General features: G+C 49.4%; 1 protein-coding gene across 4 annotated transcripts in view; it reads right to left on the reverse strand.

Annotated features, from left to right (window-relative positions):
- Window positions 1-19002, reverse strand: part of DIP2B (disco interacting protein 2 homolog B) — a 68311-nt gene extending 49309 nt beyond the window's left edge. The window contains exon 1 of one of the 4 annotated variants that reach the window (XM_083814180.1): window positions 18729-19002. In XM_083814180.1, the coding sequence (XP_083670306.1) occupies window positions 18729-18816 (88 nt within the window). In that variant the 5' untranslated portion in view covers window positions 18817-19002. Of the gene's footprint in view, window positions 1-8577; window positions 8883-18728 lie in introns of those variants that run through there. The other 3 variants (XM_083814181.1, XM_083814179.1, XM_083814178.1) reach the window with 3 other exon arrangements.
- Between the last annotated feature and the right edge of the window lie 260 nt (window positions 19003-19262).

The following is a 19262-nucleotide window of genomic DNA, read 5'->3' on the forward strand; positions in this document are numbered from 1 at the left end:
AGAAAAGCTGATGCGAGGAACGACTTCTGTTCGGGGCTCTCACTGGAGAGTCAAAGCGCCGGCCTCAGAAGCACTTTGTTCGGACGGTGGATAGCAGGATGCGGCGAGATCCTGCCAACGGGAAAGCCTTTGAGCTGGATGGACGAGCAATACTGTGGCAAAACATCCTACTGCAGACGCAGCACAGCTCAGCAAGCCAGCTGCCCCACGCTCACGGTCAGCCCAAGTGCCGGGAAACCCACCCGAGATCCACCACGAAGCTGCTGAGCACAAAACACTTCTGCAGAAATGGGCTCCTAACAGCCAGTTTTCCCACCCTGGCCTCTCTAAGGGTGCACCATCTCCTCTTCCAATTTAAACTGAATTCTCGAGTGTCGTACTTGTAGAGGGAAGGAAGTATGGAAAAATCAGTAGGATTATTTAAGAGCACACAGTCAGCAACCTGACAAAAAGAAAAAGAAGGCAAAGCAAGTGAACAAGAGAGCTTACAAAAAAGATCCTGCAGTTAAAGACGTGGTCTAGTTCGTAGAACTAGTCTTTGAAAGCAAATACGGGAATCATTTACAATAAAACAATCTTCCAAAACGCAATGCATTTGTTATGAAAGCTGTCGCTGCAACCTTGCTAAAAGCTATTCCTGAGATCACATTTTCCAGCCAAACATTCACGTGAGCAAAATTCACAGGAGAAAATTTCTACCGCGTTGATTTCTCATTAGTGAAAAATAAAGCAGAAGATAGCAACGGAGTAATCACAACAAGTGACCCCAGAGCACCTCGCTGAGATCTGCAGCTAGCAGGGACCGGAGGCACTCGATAAAACAACAGCCGGAGTGACACAAAGCTTTGGACAATCGCTGCTTTGTTCGCGTGATAATTAAAATCTCCCCAGCAGCCTAGAGAGCAAGGCTGAGCGAAACATCTCACCCGAACTCCTCCCTGGCCTACCTATGGCACGATTTTGGGAAAGCTGCTTTCGTACCGCGAATGACAAGAGAAAATCTGCTGACACTTCCCCCCTCTCGGGGTCAGCTCTTCTCCGTGCACGGCGTGAGCAGGGCAGAGAGCTCCCCGCACGGGGGGACCTCCCTTCTGGGAAAGCCAAGCTCGCACCACAGGACAGCTTAAAAGCTAATAAACCTCGCTGAAGAACCGACCGGGCAGCTTCCAACACCGCTGTCTCCGCTCCGGAGGCCTGCAAACCAGGGACCGGCCCTCGCACAGCACAGCCGACACTGGCAGTATTAATGAGGCAGCCCCTAACGACACGCAGGAGCTGAATATCAATGAAAGAGGAAGCGTGTTGCACATCTGGCACCCGGCAGAGCACAAGAGCAAGCGAGCACTGCTTTGCTGGCTAAGCAAACACCCAAACAGTCTCCGAACTGTTCCGTTTGGCGCTGATGCTGCTGCACCCTCTTCCCACGAAGGCCAGAGACATTTGATGCAGTAGAAATAAACTCACAGTGATTTATTTATAATAGCAAGGGAAGAAAAACAAACACGCTCGCCTAGGAATGAGACAGCTTTCTGCAGGTAAATTAAAAACTCCTGATAGTAAATTCAGTATTAAAGAACCAAAAGCCAGCATTAGCTATAAACAAATTATTTTAAACAACAGATCGACTGACCCAGCAAACAGCAGCCAACTGGAAAGAAACATGAGCTGGTAAACAAAAAGGGGCTCTGCCAGAAGCCAGAATGCTGACTGCGTTTCCCCTGTGTTGTTTGCATCTTGACTCACGAACACCACATTTCAGGAGGCTCAACGTGGGACTCAGTCATGGCTCCGAGGGCCGTCAGCTGAAAAGCATAAACTCCTCCGCAGGCCTAATCCAGAACTGCCTGAGCACGATGCAAACCCACCAGGAGCTTGTGTACCAAAGGCAGCTGCACGGTCTGCATGGAAAAAAGGAAATTCAACCTCTAAACTGGTTCCAAATGTTTCTCAGGACGAATTATCTCCTGCGCTGAAAGGCAGCCTACCTGACCCAGCTCTGCTCTCACGTCCTGTGCTCTTCACTTCATAAAACGGCTTGAAGTTGAAGGAGACAGAACTTTATTTCTAGTAACTGGTTGAAATGTCACGGCATGTACGTGCTACGGATAACGGATGTGCTGACAAGCTGCAATCTCTCCAAAATCAAATTTATCATGAAAACACTAGGTAAAAAAAACAATGAAAACCCATTATACAAACTTCCAAAAGATGTACCAGCAGCATAAATAAGCACAGTGCAGCCCTAACCGAGGGGAAGCCGAGCACCTCCTCGTCACCGAAGCACCCTCGCAGCACAGGGCTCGACGTGCTCGCAGCCCGACTTCTGCCCCGAGCCCTGGCAGCCCAGGCGAGGTGAAGGGATCGGGCCGTGACGGATCACGCCGTGACGGATCACGCGACGGTGCTGCCCTGAAAGCTGCTGCTCCCCGCGCCACGCAGCTGGCCGCTGCTGCTTGCCCAGGCTTTTCTCCGCAGGGCGACGCCGCCGGCGGTCCCCACGGCACGGACAGGTATCGATCGCTTGGAGGCGACGAGCGTTTGCTTGGTGGGACTCTAGCTGGAGAAAGAGAAAAACTGCTGGATCTGTTTTACGGTTGTTTATGGCAAAGCTACTTACAGAACAGGATGAGCGGCTTAGGAGTGTTTTTTTTTCAATCATAAATCAAAATAAATAAAACCGCATTCCATACTGCAAGTTAATCAGAACGCTCTCTCAAGTTGTCCTCACGTATACCACCACAGGGAAGAAAGCCTGACAAATCTGCTAAAAGCTTTAAAAAGCCTAAATTAAATATTAATATTCTGAAAATGATGAAGCCAGCACAAAAACACAAGTCTCCTTACCACTCCAGTTCTGCATAGCCCAGAGCTGGAGATGAAAGATTTCTTGCAAACAGGGATGCTTCTTTTTTTTTTTAAATTATTATTTTATTTAAAACATGCTAGATGGTATTATGAATAAAACAGCAAAAAAAATAGCTCTAGCTGTACAGGTTGGGAACTGCAAGCTGTCTGAAAAAGCAACAAACAGCAAAATGTATTCATAGTAAACTAGTAACAACAGTTAATTGTTACGCCAGCTAATGAAAAGCAGAGCCAAAAGGCTATCAGTACCGGATTACAGTTACGTTTAGCGTGATGAGAAAAACTCGTGTCGAAGCTAAAATCTGAATCCTTCCCTTCAGAGTTCTGCTTCTGGTGATTATTCACATTCAGGACACTCACAAGCCAGGTACCTCGAGACAAGCACATTAAGAGAAACGTATTCAACTTTATTTCAAAATTTTGCTGACTTCACCTTACTAACCTCAAGACAAATCTCCACAGAGAAGAAATCTTTTGGTAGCCCCACCGTAGAGTGGTTTGGGGTTGCTGGGTTTGGTGGTTTTGCAACCAGGTACTTTGTTGAGATGCTCCTTCGTATCTTTCAGTTGCTTATCAGAGAAACATCTCCCATCCCCTCCAATTTAAGGATGCTTCGTTGGTCAGGTCTTAATAGCAACCTGGAATGACTTGCCAAAAGCTCCCAAAAGAATCTTCTAATTGAGAGATGACATCAATTACTTAATTTTAATGAGAGTGAGATCACATTTTAGTTTTTCATTCTGCAATAAATTTAATGCAAAGGTGACTGTGCAGTTTCTCTTAGCAGTGGCCAATTTGCCTCAAAGGTGCAAGAAGCATTAGATTAGTTTAAATAACAACCTAAGCTCTACTGCTTTATTTACCACTGGCATTTAATTCTAACAGCATTGGCCTGTTTTTATTATTATGCAATAAATGTGCAAGCCCTCCGAATTACTCATCTAAAACAGAAACCCGAAAGTGTGAACTCTCCAGTTCTCACAGGAAGAAATGGTGAAGCGTGAGCTACTTTCCTTCTAGGAATGGACAGAGTAAATAAGAATAGGCAACCCAAAAGTGTCCAGAAAACTATTTGTTTAACAGAAAACTGTAAGTTTAACAAAAGCATCACCTGAAAAAGCGAGTTAAGAATTTCCGAGGGTGTTAAGTTAGACTTATCCTACAGCTATCACATCGTGCCTGTTGAAAAAAAACCTGATGGAAGCTGCAACTGCAGATGTTCGGCAAAGCTGTTGCTTCATCTCCACAGGACGACCTTGGCGAAGTTATCTGATGTCCATGGCCTAATTCCACCTCTCTTTCGGCTGATGAAGAAGGCAGGGACTTTCCAGGCCTCTCCCTCTAACTGAGTAGCTGCAGGAGTCCTACCTCTTCTAAAACCTGGACGTTTTACAGAATACTGTGGTCTGCCCATCTGCGGATCATCCTCCCTGTGGCCTCGCTATCCATTCCAGTACCCACGCTCGCTAGTCTCGCTCCAGCATGATTCATTATCCCTCTCCGGCCTATTTTGCATCACTCTAAACAGCAGTTTACTTTCTCCTCGATCTGATGACCTTACGTCGATACGAGACCCTCCAGCGCCCCACGTTAATTTCATGTTCTCTTTCATTTTAGTATTTCTGCTATCGATGACAACATAAAAAGTACTTGTATGTTAACCATCTGTTACTACGCCTAATGGAGCCGTAATCACTAAATATCAGCCATTTCAAAGAGCACTGTTTATAAAAGCAGTGTGTAAATGTACTAATATTAATAGGAAGATGGTTGTATCTTGTTGATAAAGTATTATAGTCACGGCAGGCTTTGCTTTCAACTGCAAAACATAATGGCCTTTTTAATGGCAGTCTGAAGCACCACAGACAGTGCTCCACAATTTGGGGGAATGGGGGGAGCAGGAAGGGCTAAGGACGTGCTGACAGCAATAATTTAAGACAAGACATTCTGCCAAGAAAGAGAAACTACAGTCCAAATAGAAAGCTTGCAATTAAGCAAAAACTCTGAAAAAGGAGAAACGGAGACAACAGGCATCGGTTTGGATTGCTGCCCTCCAATTTGTTCACTAAGACTTGTCTGCTGACTCCATATGTTTCATATAAGTAAAACTTGTGCCATGGTACGTAATAGTCTCTTAAGAGAAATTATGGTATCTGGGAAGCAAAGCAATCACTCCTCTTCGATATCCCTTGTGCAAGAGGATCGTTTCTTCTTAAGCATTTGGCACTCTAGAAGCACGAAGCAGTGCCGTACAAAAACCATAAACAAAATAAATTCCTTGGGGTAATCCAGCTCAGATCTCCTTCCGAACACGATGCTGACCTGCCTTTTCAGCCAACCTGGAGCGTCCATAAAAACACCTCGTGGTTGGATGTACCTCAGACACTGTTTGGGAAACTCTGGAGAGATGTTCTGCCTGACCCTACTTCTGCTGGAGGACGACACGACAACGCTTCTCCTGAAACCTGAAAGTCGTGCTCAGGTCGCTAACACAGACACCGCAAAGGCAGGATGTGCTCACCACCAGATACAATCATCGCAGCTCTCCGAAGCATGATACCTGTATCAACTCTTCTGTGCACAGATACGATTGAATATTTCATGTTAAAAGCTTGAAGAGGAAGAAAAACCCAGCCCAGAAACGCAATGCAGAAGCCAACCTCTCATCTACAGCAGAGTACCTACGCAGTCGATGTGACGTGACTGGCGTAACAGCTACGAAGCGCTCCAAAACCTTCTTTTCACGCAGAAAACGGCAGAGCAGTGCAGATTTGAGAGTGGAAGTGTGTACATTTCTAATTCGCTTAGTTTCACTGGCTTAAAATTGAAGTTTATTTTGGGACTTGAGTTTTTCTTTTTTTTTTTTTCTTCCCAGCTCACAGCAAACCAAGAACGAGGACTCTACCGTAAGGACAAAGCAGCCGTCGGAGGCAGATACCTTTCCCAGAGCCAAGGAGACATCTCCTTCCTTGCAACCAGCACAAAGTCACACAAGGGCTCTGTGCAGCTCGACCAGAGACGGGTTTTGCGGGCGTCCTCGTGCAGAAGATGCTGTCCTCATGGTTTAGATTCACCAGATGGGTTAAGTGCTGCACTGACAGACCCACAGGACGAAAACTCGGAGAATTAAGCACAAGATCTTAGCATTCAAACAACAGCCAGGGTCTGAAGAGCTAATGTAGACTGACATGCAAAAGTGTGCAATCATTTCCATGCGTCTGCCTTCATCTTCTTTACATATGAGGCCAAGAAAGCCCCTGGGGCTGTACTAGTGCCTAAATGGGCGCAGGTTTCCTTTAGTCTCTAACAAAGGCTTTAAGCAATTGGCAGGCTGCCCTAGCCTAGCTGCCTTCTTCCTTTTCATATGTGCCTCCATCCCCAGATAACGCAGGGCGGCTTTCAATTTGCACCCTGCACAATCAGAGGTAAAGGATATCACAGGAAACCCAAGTCAGCTTTTCCCCTCCATGAGGTAACTCCCTGGAACAACCAGCAGAGTCCTTTTCATTTACGTATCTAACAGTATGTAACACTTGAAGAGCAGACAATATGTTCAAAGCTCAACCATCAACTGGTTTAGTGAGTTAAGGAGAGAGATGCTGTCTGCAATTGCTTGGGGCAGAATGTGCTGAAGGAGCAGAAATCTGCCTTTCAACTGGGAATCCACGAAGCAGCTTCAAACAGTCCCTTCAAAACATGGAAACAATCCCAACAACTGCTGGCTTACTTCAGCGTGACAATAACTCTTGGAGAGTTTTTGTCACATCTCACCCACAGAAAATTTAAGCTGTTCCTAAAGAGCTATTCTTGATCGCAGAATTACAGAAAAAAGGGCTCTGACACTGCCCAACTCTCTCCGCTTCACTACTTCTTTTCATTCTTCCTTTCTTGGACTGTTCCATAGGCTCTCCTCTCTCGATGTCAAATATTCAACAGCAACGCTGTTTATTTTTGAAGCCTGGCAGCTCCTCCGTCCAGCTCCCAGGACAGACCCAGAGCAGCTGGACCAGCACAACCGAGGGACTGTCACTTTGCACGGCAAGAGCACCAGCAAGAAGCAAACGCTCTAAGCCATGCTGCTGCCAAACTCAATTCTAGCAGAAGACTATTTACTCCTTCCCCACTTCTCCACGCCAAGTCTTCCCTTTCATCCTTCTGCCCAAACACTTCTGTCTCTGCTGGAGGACGAGGGTGCCCGCAGTGCCGTGCAGCGTGTCCATGTCCCTTTCGCACCATTTTATTGCTCACAGGAAGGTATCCTGGGATTTCAAACAAGAGAACATAAGCAGCAGGAACTTTCCTAGGAGAAAAGGCCAAGTTAGGGCATCTCGCGTGGCATGGAGAACTCGACTGCCGTCATCCACCTTACGGCTTGTCCCCCCTCCCTTGCTGCTTTGCTGCATCCATTTCCATCTCTAGAACATGAAAAAAAAAGCGTCACCTTTGCTGCTCCATAAATAACCCCCCGAAGAGCTGTCAGGACATGAACCTTTCTTTCTGTTCGGCTTTCTCCACCAGGTTTACCACCAGAAATTACCTTTTCACTCCTGGGAGATGCGCGGGCTGAATATCATGAGCTGTCTCGCTGCAGCACTGATAAACTGAGAAAGATTACTGCAGGTAAGCGTGCGTAAGACAAATCTCCCCGATTCCTTCGAGTCAGAGGATCACATTTCATAGGCCACATACAAAGCCCAAAGGACAGCAGGCAGCACAAAAGAACAATGCGAAGCAAATGGTACATGTTTGGACAAGAACCAACACACAAACCCTAACCCCTCTTTAAAAAAAATGGAATTAAGGACAGCCACACTTAACAGATAAGACTTCGGGTCCCCTTGAGGGGAGCTACAAGAGAATTAGGGTATGGGGTGGGAGGGAAGGGTCTTTTGTCTTTTGTTGTTTTTTTTTTTTTTTTTAAACCTCTTCACTCAGATTTCTTAAAATTAGCTTATCCACAACGCAGGAGGGAAGGAGACAAGCTATTAGGTAATTACCCAGAAAGACACATGACAGTAATCACGATACATCAAATATGACTCTGCTAGATCAAAACGCCTTCCGTGCTACGACCAGATACACCAGAAGTGTTTCACTAAAGCTCTGTACAATGAATAACCTTTTGCTGCACAAAAGCCAAAGGGTTATTACATCTTCCTGTTTGCTCTTCTAGCCAGACTTTTTTTTTTTTTAAAGGCCTACTGCAGAAACAGAATTGCCCTGAAAGCCTTCCAAAGCAACCCCGACTCCAGGATTATGTATTCTCCTAATTTTGGGGAACTCCGAGAGCAAATTAACCACGCTCTAGCACAGGCATCTCCGTCTCTGGTCAGAATTCCTAAAACAACATTCTTAAGTACTTAACACTACTGCTGAGTAGCCCTACACAATTTTTACATGCTGCAATTTTAAAACAGGACTTAACAAGTAAAGTGTATCAAACAGAGGAATAACTAAACAGAACAGCAGTGTTTGTTCAGGGTTTCTAGGTGTGGCAGCAGCCAAGACATAATAGGATTATTTATATCTGACTCATTTGCTTTGTCTTCATCCACGATTCTCCCTACTTGGGACTCAGCAATTGACTTTTTTCTACACCACAGGACTTTTTAAATTCATCGCGTTTTCACGAGGGACTCGAGAATTTAAAGCAGAGAGGGGAAATTCCACAAATGCAGCCAGTTTCTATCCACGTGTTCAACCACAACCTACCGTCGCCGTCACGGCCAGGCCGCAGAACACGCAGCCGAGCACGGAAACTCTCAGCATCCTGCACAGGCACCTGGTTAGGGGTCACCGGGCTGCGTATTTCAAGCCTCCTCCTTTGCCAGGGCTCAGGCACCTTGCTGTACGGAGCCAAGGGCCAGAGGGTCTCAGGTGTGCCTGGCCCAGGGACGTGGCCCAGAAGCAGAGCAAGGTGCTCACCTCCGCGCATCTCGGCTTCCCGTCTGCGAACTGAAAACACTTCCCCCTTTTCACTGGAGCACCTTCCAATCTAGAATTGCGTAAGCATGGAGGTTTTCATTCCAGTTACAATAAGAATTGTTCACTTTTTTTTTTTTTAAATCCACAAGGGAACACTTCAAGTCTCTGCCCTAAGAATAAACACAAGTCTCGGTCTCAAAAAAAAAAAAAAACCCTCACGAGCACTTCATGTGCTCTACTTTTAGCTAACACAATACAGTCTTCAGTCTGGTGGTCAGCATTTCCTTCAGGATGGCCTTAAAAGCTTAAGAAAAACTATAAAAAAAAATAATTGTAAATTTGGTTAACTACAAATGCCTGACTGCAAACAGGATGAAGTAAATAGTTCAATACTTTTTTTAAAAAACGGAACTTACATTCTTAAAAGCTGAATCAACTGCCCTGAGTTCACCGCAGTTCACAGCTTTAAACTGAGGTGCCTGTGCTCTGCACGGTGGAGAGGAGTACGGTGCTAAGAGGCGAGAGCATCTTGAGCCACTACTGCTGCCGAAAGCTGCGTTATGAGACCAGGGCTGCAAGGTGAGGACGCCCCAGGAGCACACGTGCTCTTCTCTGGCTTCCTGACACAGTGAGGAGTCTTCCGAAGCAAACCTCGGAGCAACTCCCTTCTCCTTTTGCACACACAACCGAGAGATGGAGCCTTACAAGAAGCCCTACGTCCAGCCACCCAAATGCCAGCATTTGCTAGAACCACTCCTGCGGGACAAATAACAGTCTTTCCTTAATGCCAGGAATGGAAGACCTTTAATAGGCACTTTCCATTTCTGTTCAATTAAGGAAAGAAACGGACAGCACAGCTTAACGAGCTTCAGATCTGTTTCTCTCTCCAGCAGCACCAGTGAGGATCAAGGACCTTTTATCTCCGTTGGGATCGCCTGACTCGGCTCTCCACCACTCGGTGAGTAAGCACAGACTGGAATTTGCCGTGTCACTTCCAGCTCCTCGGCGTAATTCTCCTTCTCCTCACCGCAGTGACAGCACAGGAATGTCAGCTGCTGTATTCGAGGCAAAACCGTGTTAGCCACGCGCCTCGCTTTCTTGACAGGAAGGCTCGGAGTGACCTTTTCCAACCTTCTGTTGACTTTGCTCACGCCTCTTTCTAGAAATCAACAGAAAACTTCAAAACCTCAGGTTTTCTTCTCCTCCTCAGGTTTCTTTTGGCCGGTCAGCTTATCTGGGTGATCGTTGCCACCAGAAGCACACACGGCTTCCAGCGGGTAATTACAGTGAAAGGCGATGATGAAGACGTGACGAGTAGGCAAAGAAAACAGCCTTATCAGGACGTCCCTACCGACATACGTGCGTTCACCGCTGTTCTCAGCGAGGAAGTTGGAGTATTTCTAGCAAAGGTGCTTCCTATTGAGATGGCTCTTCATTTCAGAGACTGATCAGCACTCTAAATGAAAAGCTGACGCGTGAAGGTAGAGGTGAGGCAGGCGACACAACGTCCTCACCTGGCTCTGCCCTCGCTGGAACGGCAGCTGCGGAGCTACATAACGAAGCCACACGTACGGACAGGACCCGAAACCAAACCTGCCAACTCGCAATCTCGTGCTTGATCTACACCTTTAGATCCCACCCTTCCAAATTACGGCCAAGCACAACTTACCTCGTCTGCCCGTCCTTGTCCTCCTGGGCACCCTGACCGCCCCCAGCAGCGCGGCTCGACGCCCTCCGCTCAGCCGCCGGCTATCCCGGGGCCAACCACAAAAATCGATCGCGCACAAGACGATCGGGGGAAAAATACTTCTTCTTGGCTTCCCTTAGCGACATTGAGCAGCTACGAAGGAGGAGCTGAAGTACCACATGATCGACCAATTCCCAGCAGAACTGGGCTTTGTCTGCGCCGGTGGCTGCGGTGACACCGGTGCCTTCCCTCTGCGCCGGGAGCTGTCAGGGGAGGCAGGCAGAAAGCACAACCAACACTTCTTTTTTGCCTCCCTCCAGCGAGTTACCTACGCTGCTCTCAGAGAAATTTATTATAAATCCGCATTAGAGGAACACAAGAGTTACTAAACGACGTTTTCTTAATGCAGAACGAGTGCATGTGCTTCCAGGTCATAGCTAAATCCTCCTTTTTGCAATTTACGCTTTATTTCCAACAACAGCACAGTTTTGTTCCCCAAACCCTTTAGGACCAAGGTACAGGAACATCCCTGTTAACACCACAAGACAGGAAAAGCATCCCAAACAATCCTTTTCCATTGCTGCACTTTAGACCTGCTGGTTGACATTAGTCCTGCTCCCAGAGGCAAAATGGGAGCGCTTTATCCACTAAGTCGAGCAGCTCCCACGGCTATAGCCATCCGAAATGGAATGCATTATTCCTGCATTAAAACATATGTTTTTGAAGGCAGCTAGCCATCCGGCTGTTCTGCGAGAGATTACAGAAGACCTAATTTTATCAGGCTGGGATACAATTCTCTTGGTTATTTTTGCTCCCTAGGGACACGGAGCTGGTGAAAGCAGGTTGCCTGACTGCTGGGGAACAATTCCGAGAGGCTCAGTTGCTGATCACCGAGGCAGTAACTCACATCCCGGGTTCCCAAAATACTGCAGTGCACGCCCTGCAGGCTCTGCGGGCTCCCACCCCCATGGAATTCAAAGTCCAGGCAGACCCAGTTGGTATCAGCAATTCTCAACTCGATAAGGGATAGAAAAAGTTTACATCGGGAGAGAAGTTCTAAAACTTTAAGCTTTTTTTTTTTTTTAAATCCTACTTGGCTGAAGTTACTCTAAACAAAACGAGGTGTTTGCTCACTAGAGCAGAAAGGACAAGTTCAGTCACTAATACATCGACTGTCTTTGGTATAAATACAACCTCTGCTGCCTGCGTGTACTCCAAGTTGTGTTTCAGACCCTCTCCGATTTGAAGCTGGAAAAAAAAAAAAATGCAAGCAGATAGAAATAGGCATCTTACTCAAAAAAATACCCAGGCAAGAGTGAAAACACAGCGCTGGCAAACATTACTCAGAATGAGAAATACAGGTGTGAGGCTTTTCCCAAGACTTGTCATCGAAATGTAATGGGAAAATTTGTGTAGCAGATGGAATGCTGCTGCCTGCAGAGCATCCGTTAGCTATAAATCACTGCTTCCCTCACACATGGTGCAAATTTAAGAATCTTCCATTCTAATTAATAGAACGAGACATCCTGGCCTGATGACTCTTCCCTGATTTCATAAGCTCCACGAAAAATTTGGGATTGAATCAACCTTCACAGAAGAATGCTTCAGCTCCTCAGCCCTACCAGCTCCAAAACGCGGTCGAACAGCTCACTGCGATTCAGGAAATGCTTTTTATAACTTTCAGGCACGCAGTTTAAAGAAATCCATTTTAAGAAATTATCTGAACATTAGATTTGAAACAAATCAAAACAGGAAACTATTCAGCTTCTGCTTGCACCTCTGGGACGTCTCACCATTAGTTCACTCTTTGGCTCCTGAAACGTGCCACTGAATAAACACGATAAACCCCATGAATAGAAAGCTTCATGACAAAAACTAATCAGAGGGCACCAGGAAGGAACCCATCACCCTTTCTGACACGTTACCAATGAACCAGAAGTATGAGGGGTCCTCTGCATGCCTGCTTTTCCACGGAGCTCCGAGTACGGTGTAGCTCGATGCGCGTTTGGAAGACCAGCCCTCCGGCTCCACGCAGCTCTGCTGCCACCCAGCCCACCTCCCACTTGATATTTCACGCCACGGGATTTAAAATGGGAAACTGGAGATGGGCTATCTAGGACGGCACAACAGGAACGCCAGAGGAGGCTTTTCTGCAGACACGTCGGGCCAGCGGGCCCGATGGACGTTTCCTGAGCACCCAGCTCAAAGCGCAGACGCCACCCCGACGAGAAGCAGCAAGAAGCACGAAGCCCGACGAGGAACCATCGCTACCTGACGTCCCCTCCGCCCAGCTGAGGGGAACTGGTTCCAACTCCGGCAGGGCTTCGGAGAAGCAGGCGGGGAGGAGGTGGAGGAGTGCCTTTAAAGCCTCTAATTTCCTCCTCTCCCCAAGGCAAAGGGTCAGGGCTGCAGCTTTTAAAAATAGCCCCGAACCTGCTCCTTGTTTCCTAAGGATAGGAGGGACAACACAAACACACGCACATTCTTTGCCTCTCCTGGCTACTCTTTGCTATCCCAACCTGGATGCTCCAAAAAGCTTCCTTGTACAGTAAAACCTTCTCCCAGGCACAGTCTAGGCAAAATACTTCTCCCAGTTTTTGCGTTTAACTCTCCCCAAACCATCAATCATTTTTACCACTCTGCCTTGCCCACCGGCCCGGCATAAGTTTGCGATACGCCGGTGGACCTCCTGCTGGAGGCACCGGTGACAGATCTGTTACTCCGCTCCTCTGCCGACCGTGACTCGAGCTGCATTTCCTTTTCCTGCAAGACAGCCATTGCAAGGAACCCACGTGCTACCACGCTCGCACCGCTTCTTCCTGAGTTGTAAAGCTTAAGAAAATACAATACCATTAAAAGTGAAGGCCCTTATCAGGCTCTTCGGAAAGCCAAGCAAGGCAGGGACGATCATCTCCGAATTTGCGTAAACAACTCTCTGTGACGTGCTCCGAAAAGATTTTTATGCATTTCAAAGCACTGCCTCGGAACTGCACCTTTGTTGGCTGCACACAGAAAGGCTCCGTCAAAGCCCTGCACAGATTTCTCAGCAGATTTGGTACCCGTCAGCTGTCAGTCCTGCAGGTAAATTAAGGAAGCAACATAAAAGCTTTCCCATTCCTAGTTTTGCCTAATGCAGGGCTTGTGGGTACGATGCTGCATAAATGCACAAAAACCACCTGTAGGTCCTGCTAGCTGCAAGACGATCAGATCCGACTCGCCTGTGCTCACGAGCTCTGCAACCTTTTCCCTGCTGTAGCCAGTTTCCCTCTGAACAGCGGGGAGGAAAGCAAAGTGAAACCTTTCTGCCCACCCAGCGAAATCCTCGTAAGCAGACCTTACTCGGACAGCCGCTTCTTCTGACTCTTCTCTAAACCTATTTAAGTGCTGTGCTTCAGCTGCTGAGCGTGCGAGAAAAGAGATCCTCTCCTGCTTCGGTAGGTGCCTGGCAGTCAAAGAATGAAAACCGACAAGCGCAATTTTGGGGAGAACAGAAAAATACCACGATTCCGTAGGAATTTTTCAAGCCAAACAAAATAAAGCCTCTACCCACTTGCTTGAGTCAACATGTTTTCTTCCAGTAAGGTTCTCTCCTATTTGGCTGGCCTTCAGACCTGGGTTTCAACTGTTTTGCTGATACTACTGTTTCCAGGCATGCCACCATCCTTGCTCTTTCTTCTGCTGCTGAAAAACCTTACGCGAAGCTTTCCTCTGCAGCCGGCCTCGATTCTTCGGTAAGAGACAATCAGCTTGAAAAGGAACAAACACAGGTGCACGAAGCCATTCACAGAAACACCCACACAAGATCACAAACCAGACAGCCAAATGTATGTTTAACTAGAAAAGTAAACAGAAACCAGCTCCTTCTGTACATGAGGCAAGAGCAGGGCTATGATAACGCTGTCACACAACCCAGAAAGGACAAATCGTGTTCCGAGCCCGGCCTGCTATCAGAGGAATTCCTCGTTATTACTAGGCGGAGTCTCCCCCTCCCCTTACCTCATACTCTCATAGATGCCACAAGCTGAAGTTCACACCGCTCACATCCCTTTAATAGGTAAAAACCAGGGCAGGAACCACAGTCAAAGGAAACCCAGCAGCCAAGTAAGCTCTTTATGCGAGGACTTACCGCTCAGAGACAAGCTGGCCCATGCAGCACGGCCTGGGAGACAGCTCCCCGAGCAGCACGGCAAACCCCAGCCCCGCTGTGCCAGGACAAACAGCCCCAGTCCCACAACGTGCCCTGCGTAAGGCAAATCTGCTGAACGCGCTTAATTGAAGCCGTTTGAACCTGGCCATGCCAGGGTCTCTTAGCTCGAGGAACCGAAACGTGATGAGGTTAACGGGAGCGGAGCTGCTGGAGAGTTCCCCCAAAGCATCGGAGTGCCTGGACGTCCCCTGGCGGGGTGCTGGGGTGCTTTGTGCTGGCCTTTTAGCCTGGCCACGGGAGGAATTGAGACCTTTTCCGTGCCCTGCGAGCGCACCAGGAGGCGCTGGGAGCCTTGCAGGAAACAGCACGGTGTAGAGGATACAAAGTCACCTTCACACACAGCTGCAGCACGACCCCAAAGGTGTAAAGCCGAGCTCCTGCGCTTACAGAAACACGAGACCTCTCATTTTTCTGACCCCCAGCCGACGGTGGGGGCAAAGCCTTCAAAGTTCGCATCCCCGGCACCTTTACTCATTAAGCAGCAGCAGATGCAAATACAAAGCCAGCCCTTCCCATCATTACCGATGCAGAACGTGGGCGTTACTGACAGATGAAAAAAGCACTCGAAAGAAAAAAAAAATAACCCTAAAATGAGAAAAGAAGGAAAACATGAGTAATCAGTAGGTTCCAGGTTCCACACAGTTCCATGACTTAATTCATCGCTTGTGTACGGTTATTGTTATTCATCCTAATTAGAGGCAACGACACCCGTCCCTTCTGTAAAGGAGATGTGTCCATAAAACGCTCTGTTTAAGGTTTGGATGTGAAGTACTTCACATTAATGGAAGACAACTGAACCCTTATCTAAACTCTTAGAGTAATAAAGGAGTTAGACTCAAATCAATCACCGAGGCCAAATAAAGGCTCACAAGGAAAGACTCGAAATAAAAAGACAATTTCTCCTACTGAAACAAGAAGGACTGCTTCCTGCAGCACAGTCCCCTGTTTTCCTGAGACGTTTTAAGCGTATTCAGGGATGGGGCTCCTGTTACTTCCACGCTGACCGCACGGCTCCGCAAGGAGTAGCCCTGGGATGGCAGAGGTGTAATTAGCCCTGTTGTTCCGTCCGCGTAGATTGCTCCTGAAGAGAGTCTCACGGCTCATCACTGCAAACTATGATTTCTATTTTAAGCATACATTAAACTAATCCTTCTGTTCCACTTTGCATCCTGCTTGCTGACACAGCACCTCGAACGAGCGTAATGCCAGATAAGATTTTAATACAGTGTTTCCCCCATATTGTTATAATTTCTGTAAGCCGTGAAAGTTGAGGGGAACACACAGGCAACTTGTTCGCACTCCCAGCCCGCATCTGAAGCCACAGCTCCGCCACCAGTCCGCCCAGTGCTCCCCACAGTGGGATCCCACCGAAGGCAGAGCACTCTCCCACCTCCCCGTCCGTGCTGTCAGGAGTCCCAGCCTACTTTGTGAGCCCGCTGCAGGTGCAAGTCCTGCCCCAAAAGGAGGTGTTCGTCCTCAGAAAGCCCCCAGAAACGTCTACGCACCGAACGAGAGGCAGGCCTGGGGACAACCGAAGCTGCAACAAGGCGGGGGGGAAGCACGAAGCATCCTTATCTGAGCAGGAACGAATCAGTCAAACACAAAGCACGACTGCCGCTTGAATAAAATGCTTCTATTCAATATTGTTTACCATCAACAGATCCGTAGTTATACTCGGCTGAACAATGCACGCATACACCTTAAAATCTTTAAGCTTAACTCTCAAAGTAGGGCGTATTTTTCAAGAAGCATACAATGACATTACCTCACTGACTCACCCCGCTCCTTACAGGGCAGACCTCAGCTATCTCAGCAGCCAGATACCATGAAGAATGTTTCCAAGCAGCTTGGGGCCACAGTCACACAAAATTCTTTGTACTCGAGGCATTTTGATAAAAAAAAAAAAAGCGAGCTGCGCCAACAAATCCGTAATATGCATATTAAAGAATCGGGGTACTCAATCCATAAAGTGGTAGTGGATTTAATATCCACAGAGTTACTTACATAACGTAGGAAACTTCACTGTAAAAGCAGGGAAGTTTAAGCTATTAGAAGCTTTTTAAAGATTAGCATGATGTCATAGCCAGCCATTCTAGCAGAAGGGTTTAGAAAAAAAAAGTTTGCAGCACTACATATTGCAGGGTCAGGCTACAATGGTCTCTCAGTATCACATGAAACAAGTTTCAGAAAATACAAGCAAAAGCTTAAGAACATTCATCAAACTCTTCTTCTTCACAAAAGCATTGCTTCATATTGTATTTTGAGTGACCTAAGAGGATGTTCTTCAATTCTTTGTTATCACGGAGCACCCAAAACCAAACACCAGATAGAGTTATCACTTTAGTTAAATGTTTACAGAAAGCGTATCTGAAAAACATTTGACAAAAAAGCCACCACCAAACAGCGAGCATTGGACGTTTAACTACAAACAGCTTGCGTTAAGAAAGCTCTACCACCGCCTTTTTGAAAAGGCTGAGCACCGGACACCAAGGTGGGCAGCTCAGGGAATGAATTCCTCACCTTCAAAACTTCAGGGCTCCTTTACACGCTGCACGTTCTGGGACAAAGTGACAGAGCAAAGACCGGTGTCGCCGCAGCCTGATTTTTCATGAATTTCCATGCTAAGGGAGATGACTGCGAGCACGGCGCCGACGACGCTCAGCGCCCTGCTGGAGCGAGGGCATCTGAAGATGGGCGACACGGAGCTACCTGCACGGCAGCCTCCGGCCTCGTCCCTCGCCCCACGGCTCCGCGGGGGAATTTACGACAAAGCTGCACGGAGAGCGGCGGTTTAGGCACCAGGAAACAAAGACGTACCCGTGCAAAACGGGAAACAAATTCGCTGGGTTTTGTTCTCGGCAGAAAGCGCGAGCTCTCGTCCTGATTACGGCTAGGCAAAAGAACTCAGGGAGCGAAGAAACAGCTGCTTGTGCCTCTGTCGTTCACCCTCAGCTCCTCCGAGCCCCCGCCCCAGGACCCCAGGCCCATCGCCCCGCAGGGCATCGCCTCTGCCAGGACACGGTGGGGGGGGGCCGGGTCGGGTTGGGTGGCACCAAATGACGCCCGCAGGCAGGGCCCTTCCTTGCCCTGCTCCCCACAGTGGGCACGGGGCCCCCCGACACGGCCCGGGCCTCCCTCGTCAGCCTCCGCTCCGCACACTGGGCACAATCCCGGCCTCCGCAATCACAGGGCCTCCGGCACACAACCACGCGCCCGGCTCCTCCATAAGGAGATTTCCCCCACCCCCGGAGGCTGCCCCCACACAGGGAGACCCCCCCAAGCCTGCTTCACACCAAGAACCCCCCCTTACGCCCCCCACAAAAACACACAGACCCCCCCATCACACCGAAGACCCCCATACATACACGAAGTACCCCCTCGGAGCTTCCCTCACACCAAAAGCCACCCCAAAACACACCCAGAACCCCCCTCATCGTACCAAGAAACCCCCCCCAGCCCCAAAACACACACAGGGACCCCCTCATCGCACCGAAGACCCCCTCAAAACACACACAGAGACCCCCTCACCACACCGAAAACCCTCCTAAAACACACACTGAGATCCCCCCCACCACACCGACCCCCCCCCAAAACAAAGAGACCCCCCCCATCACACGGAGGACCCCATAACCCACATAGGGATCCCCCCATCACGCCAAAAACCCACACACAGCCCCAGAACACGCACAGAACCCCCCCCCCCTTCACACAGAGACCCCCCCTTCACACCGAGAACCCCTCTAAAACACACACGGAGACACCCCCAGTCGCACCAAGGACCCCCCCCACCCCCAAAACACCCACAGCGGCTCCCCCCATCACACGGAGGACCCCCCCCAAACACAAAGACCCCCCCTCCCTTTCACACCGAGGACTCCCCAAAACACACAGAGAGACCCCCCCCTTCACACCAAAAACCCCTCAAATCACACGCACGGACCCCGCTCCACACCGAGGACCCCCCCCAGGGACACCCCCACCCCATCCCGTGCCCCTAACCCCACAGAAGCCCCCCGACCCCCCCACCCCACAGCCGCCCCGCACCTTCCGACAGCTCCAGCTCCAGCTCCGCCAGCTGCTCGCGGACCTCGCGGGGCAGCGAGGAGACGCCCGCGGCCGCCGGCTCGGCCATGGCGAGAAGAAGGGGACGGGGAAGGGAAGGGGGGAAAAGGGGGGGGGGGAAAAAGGGGAAAGGGACCCCCGGCAGGCCCGGCCGCCGAGCTCGGTGCGGCTCCGGCTCAGCGCCGGGGGCTCCGGGTCGCGGGCGCGGCGGGAGCGGCCGCCACCTCCGCCATGCTGAGCCCCAGCGCCGCCTTCGCGTCACGGGGCGGGACGGAAGGGACGGAGCGGCCGCCAAACCTCGCTGCCGCCGCGCCCCCCGGCGGCCCGGCACGGCCCGGCACGGTCCCCTCAGCCCCCCCGGGTCCTCTCGGCCCCGGTTCCGAGCCGAAAAACAGCCGCGACACCGCCCCCCCCCCCCCCCCCCCCCGACGCCCGCCACCGCCCTCCAGCCCCTGAGGGACGCGTGAAGATGGAGCGGGCGCTGCCGGCCCCACGCAGCGCTAGGGGGGGAGCGGG

The sequence above is a fragment of the Anser anser genome (genome assembly GCF_964211835.1).
Source record: "Anser anser genome assembly, chromosome: 30".
NCBI classification, from domain to species: domain Eukaryota; kingdom Metazoa; phylum Chordata; class Aves; order Anseriformes; family Anatidae; genus Anser; species Anser anser.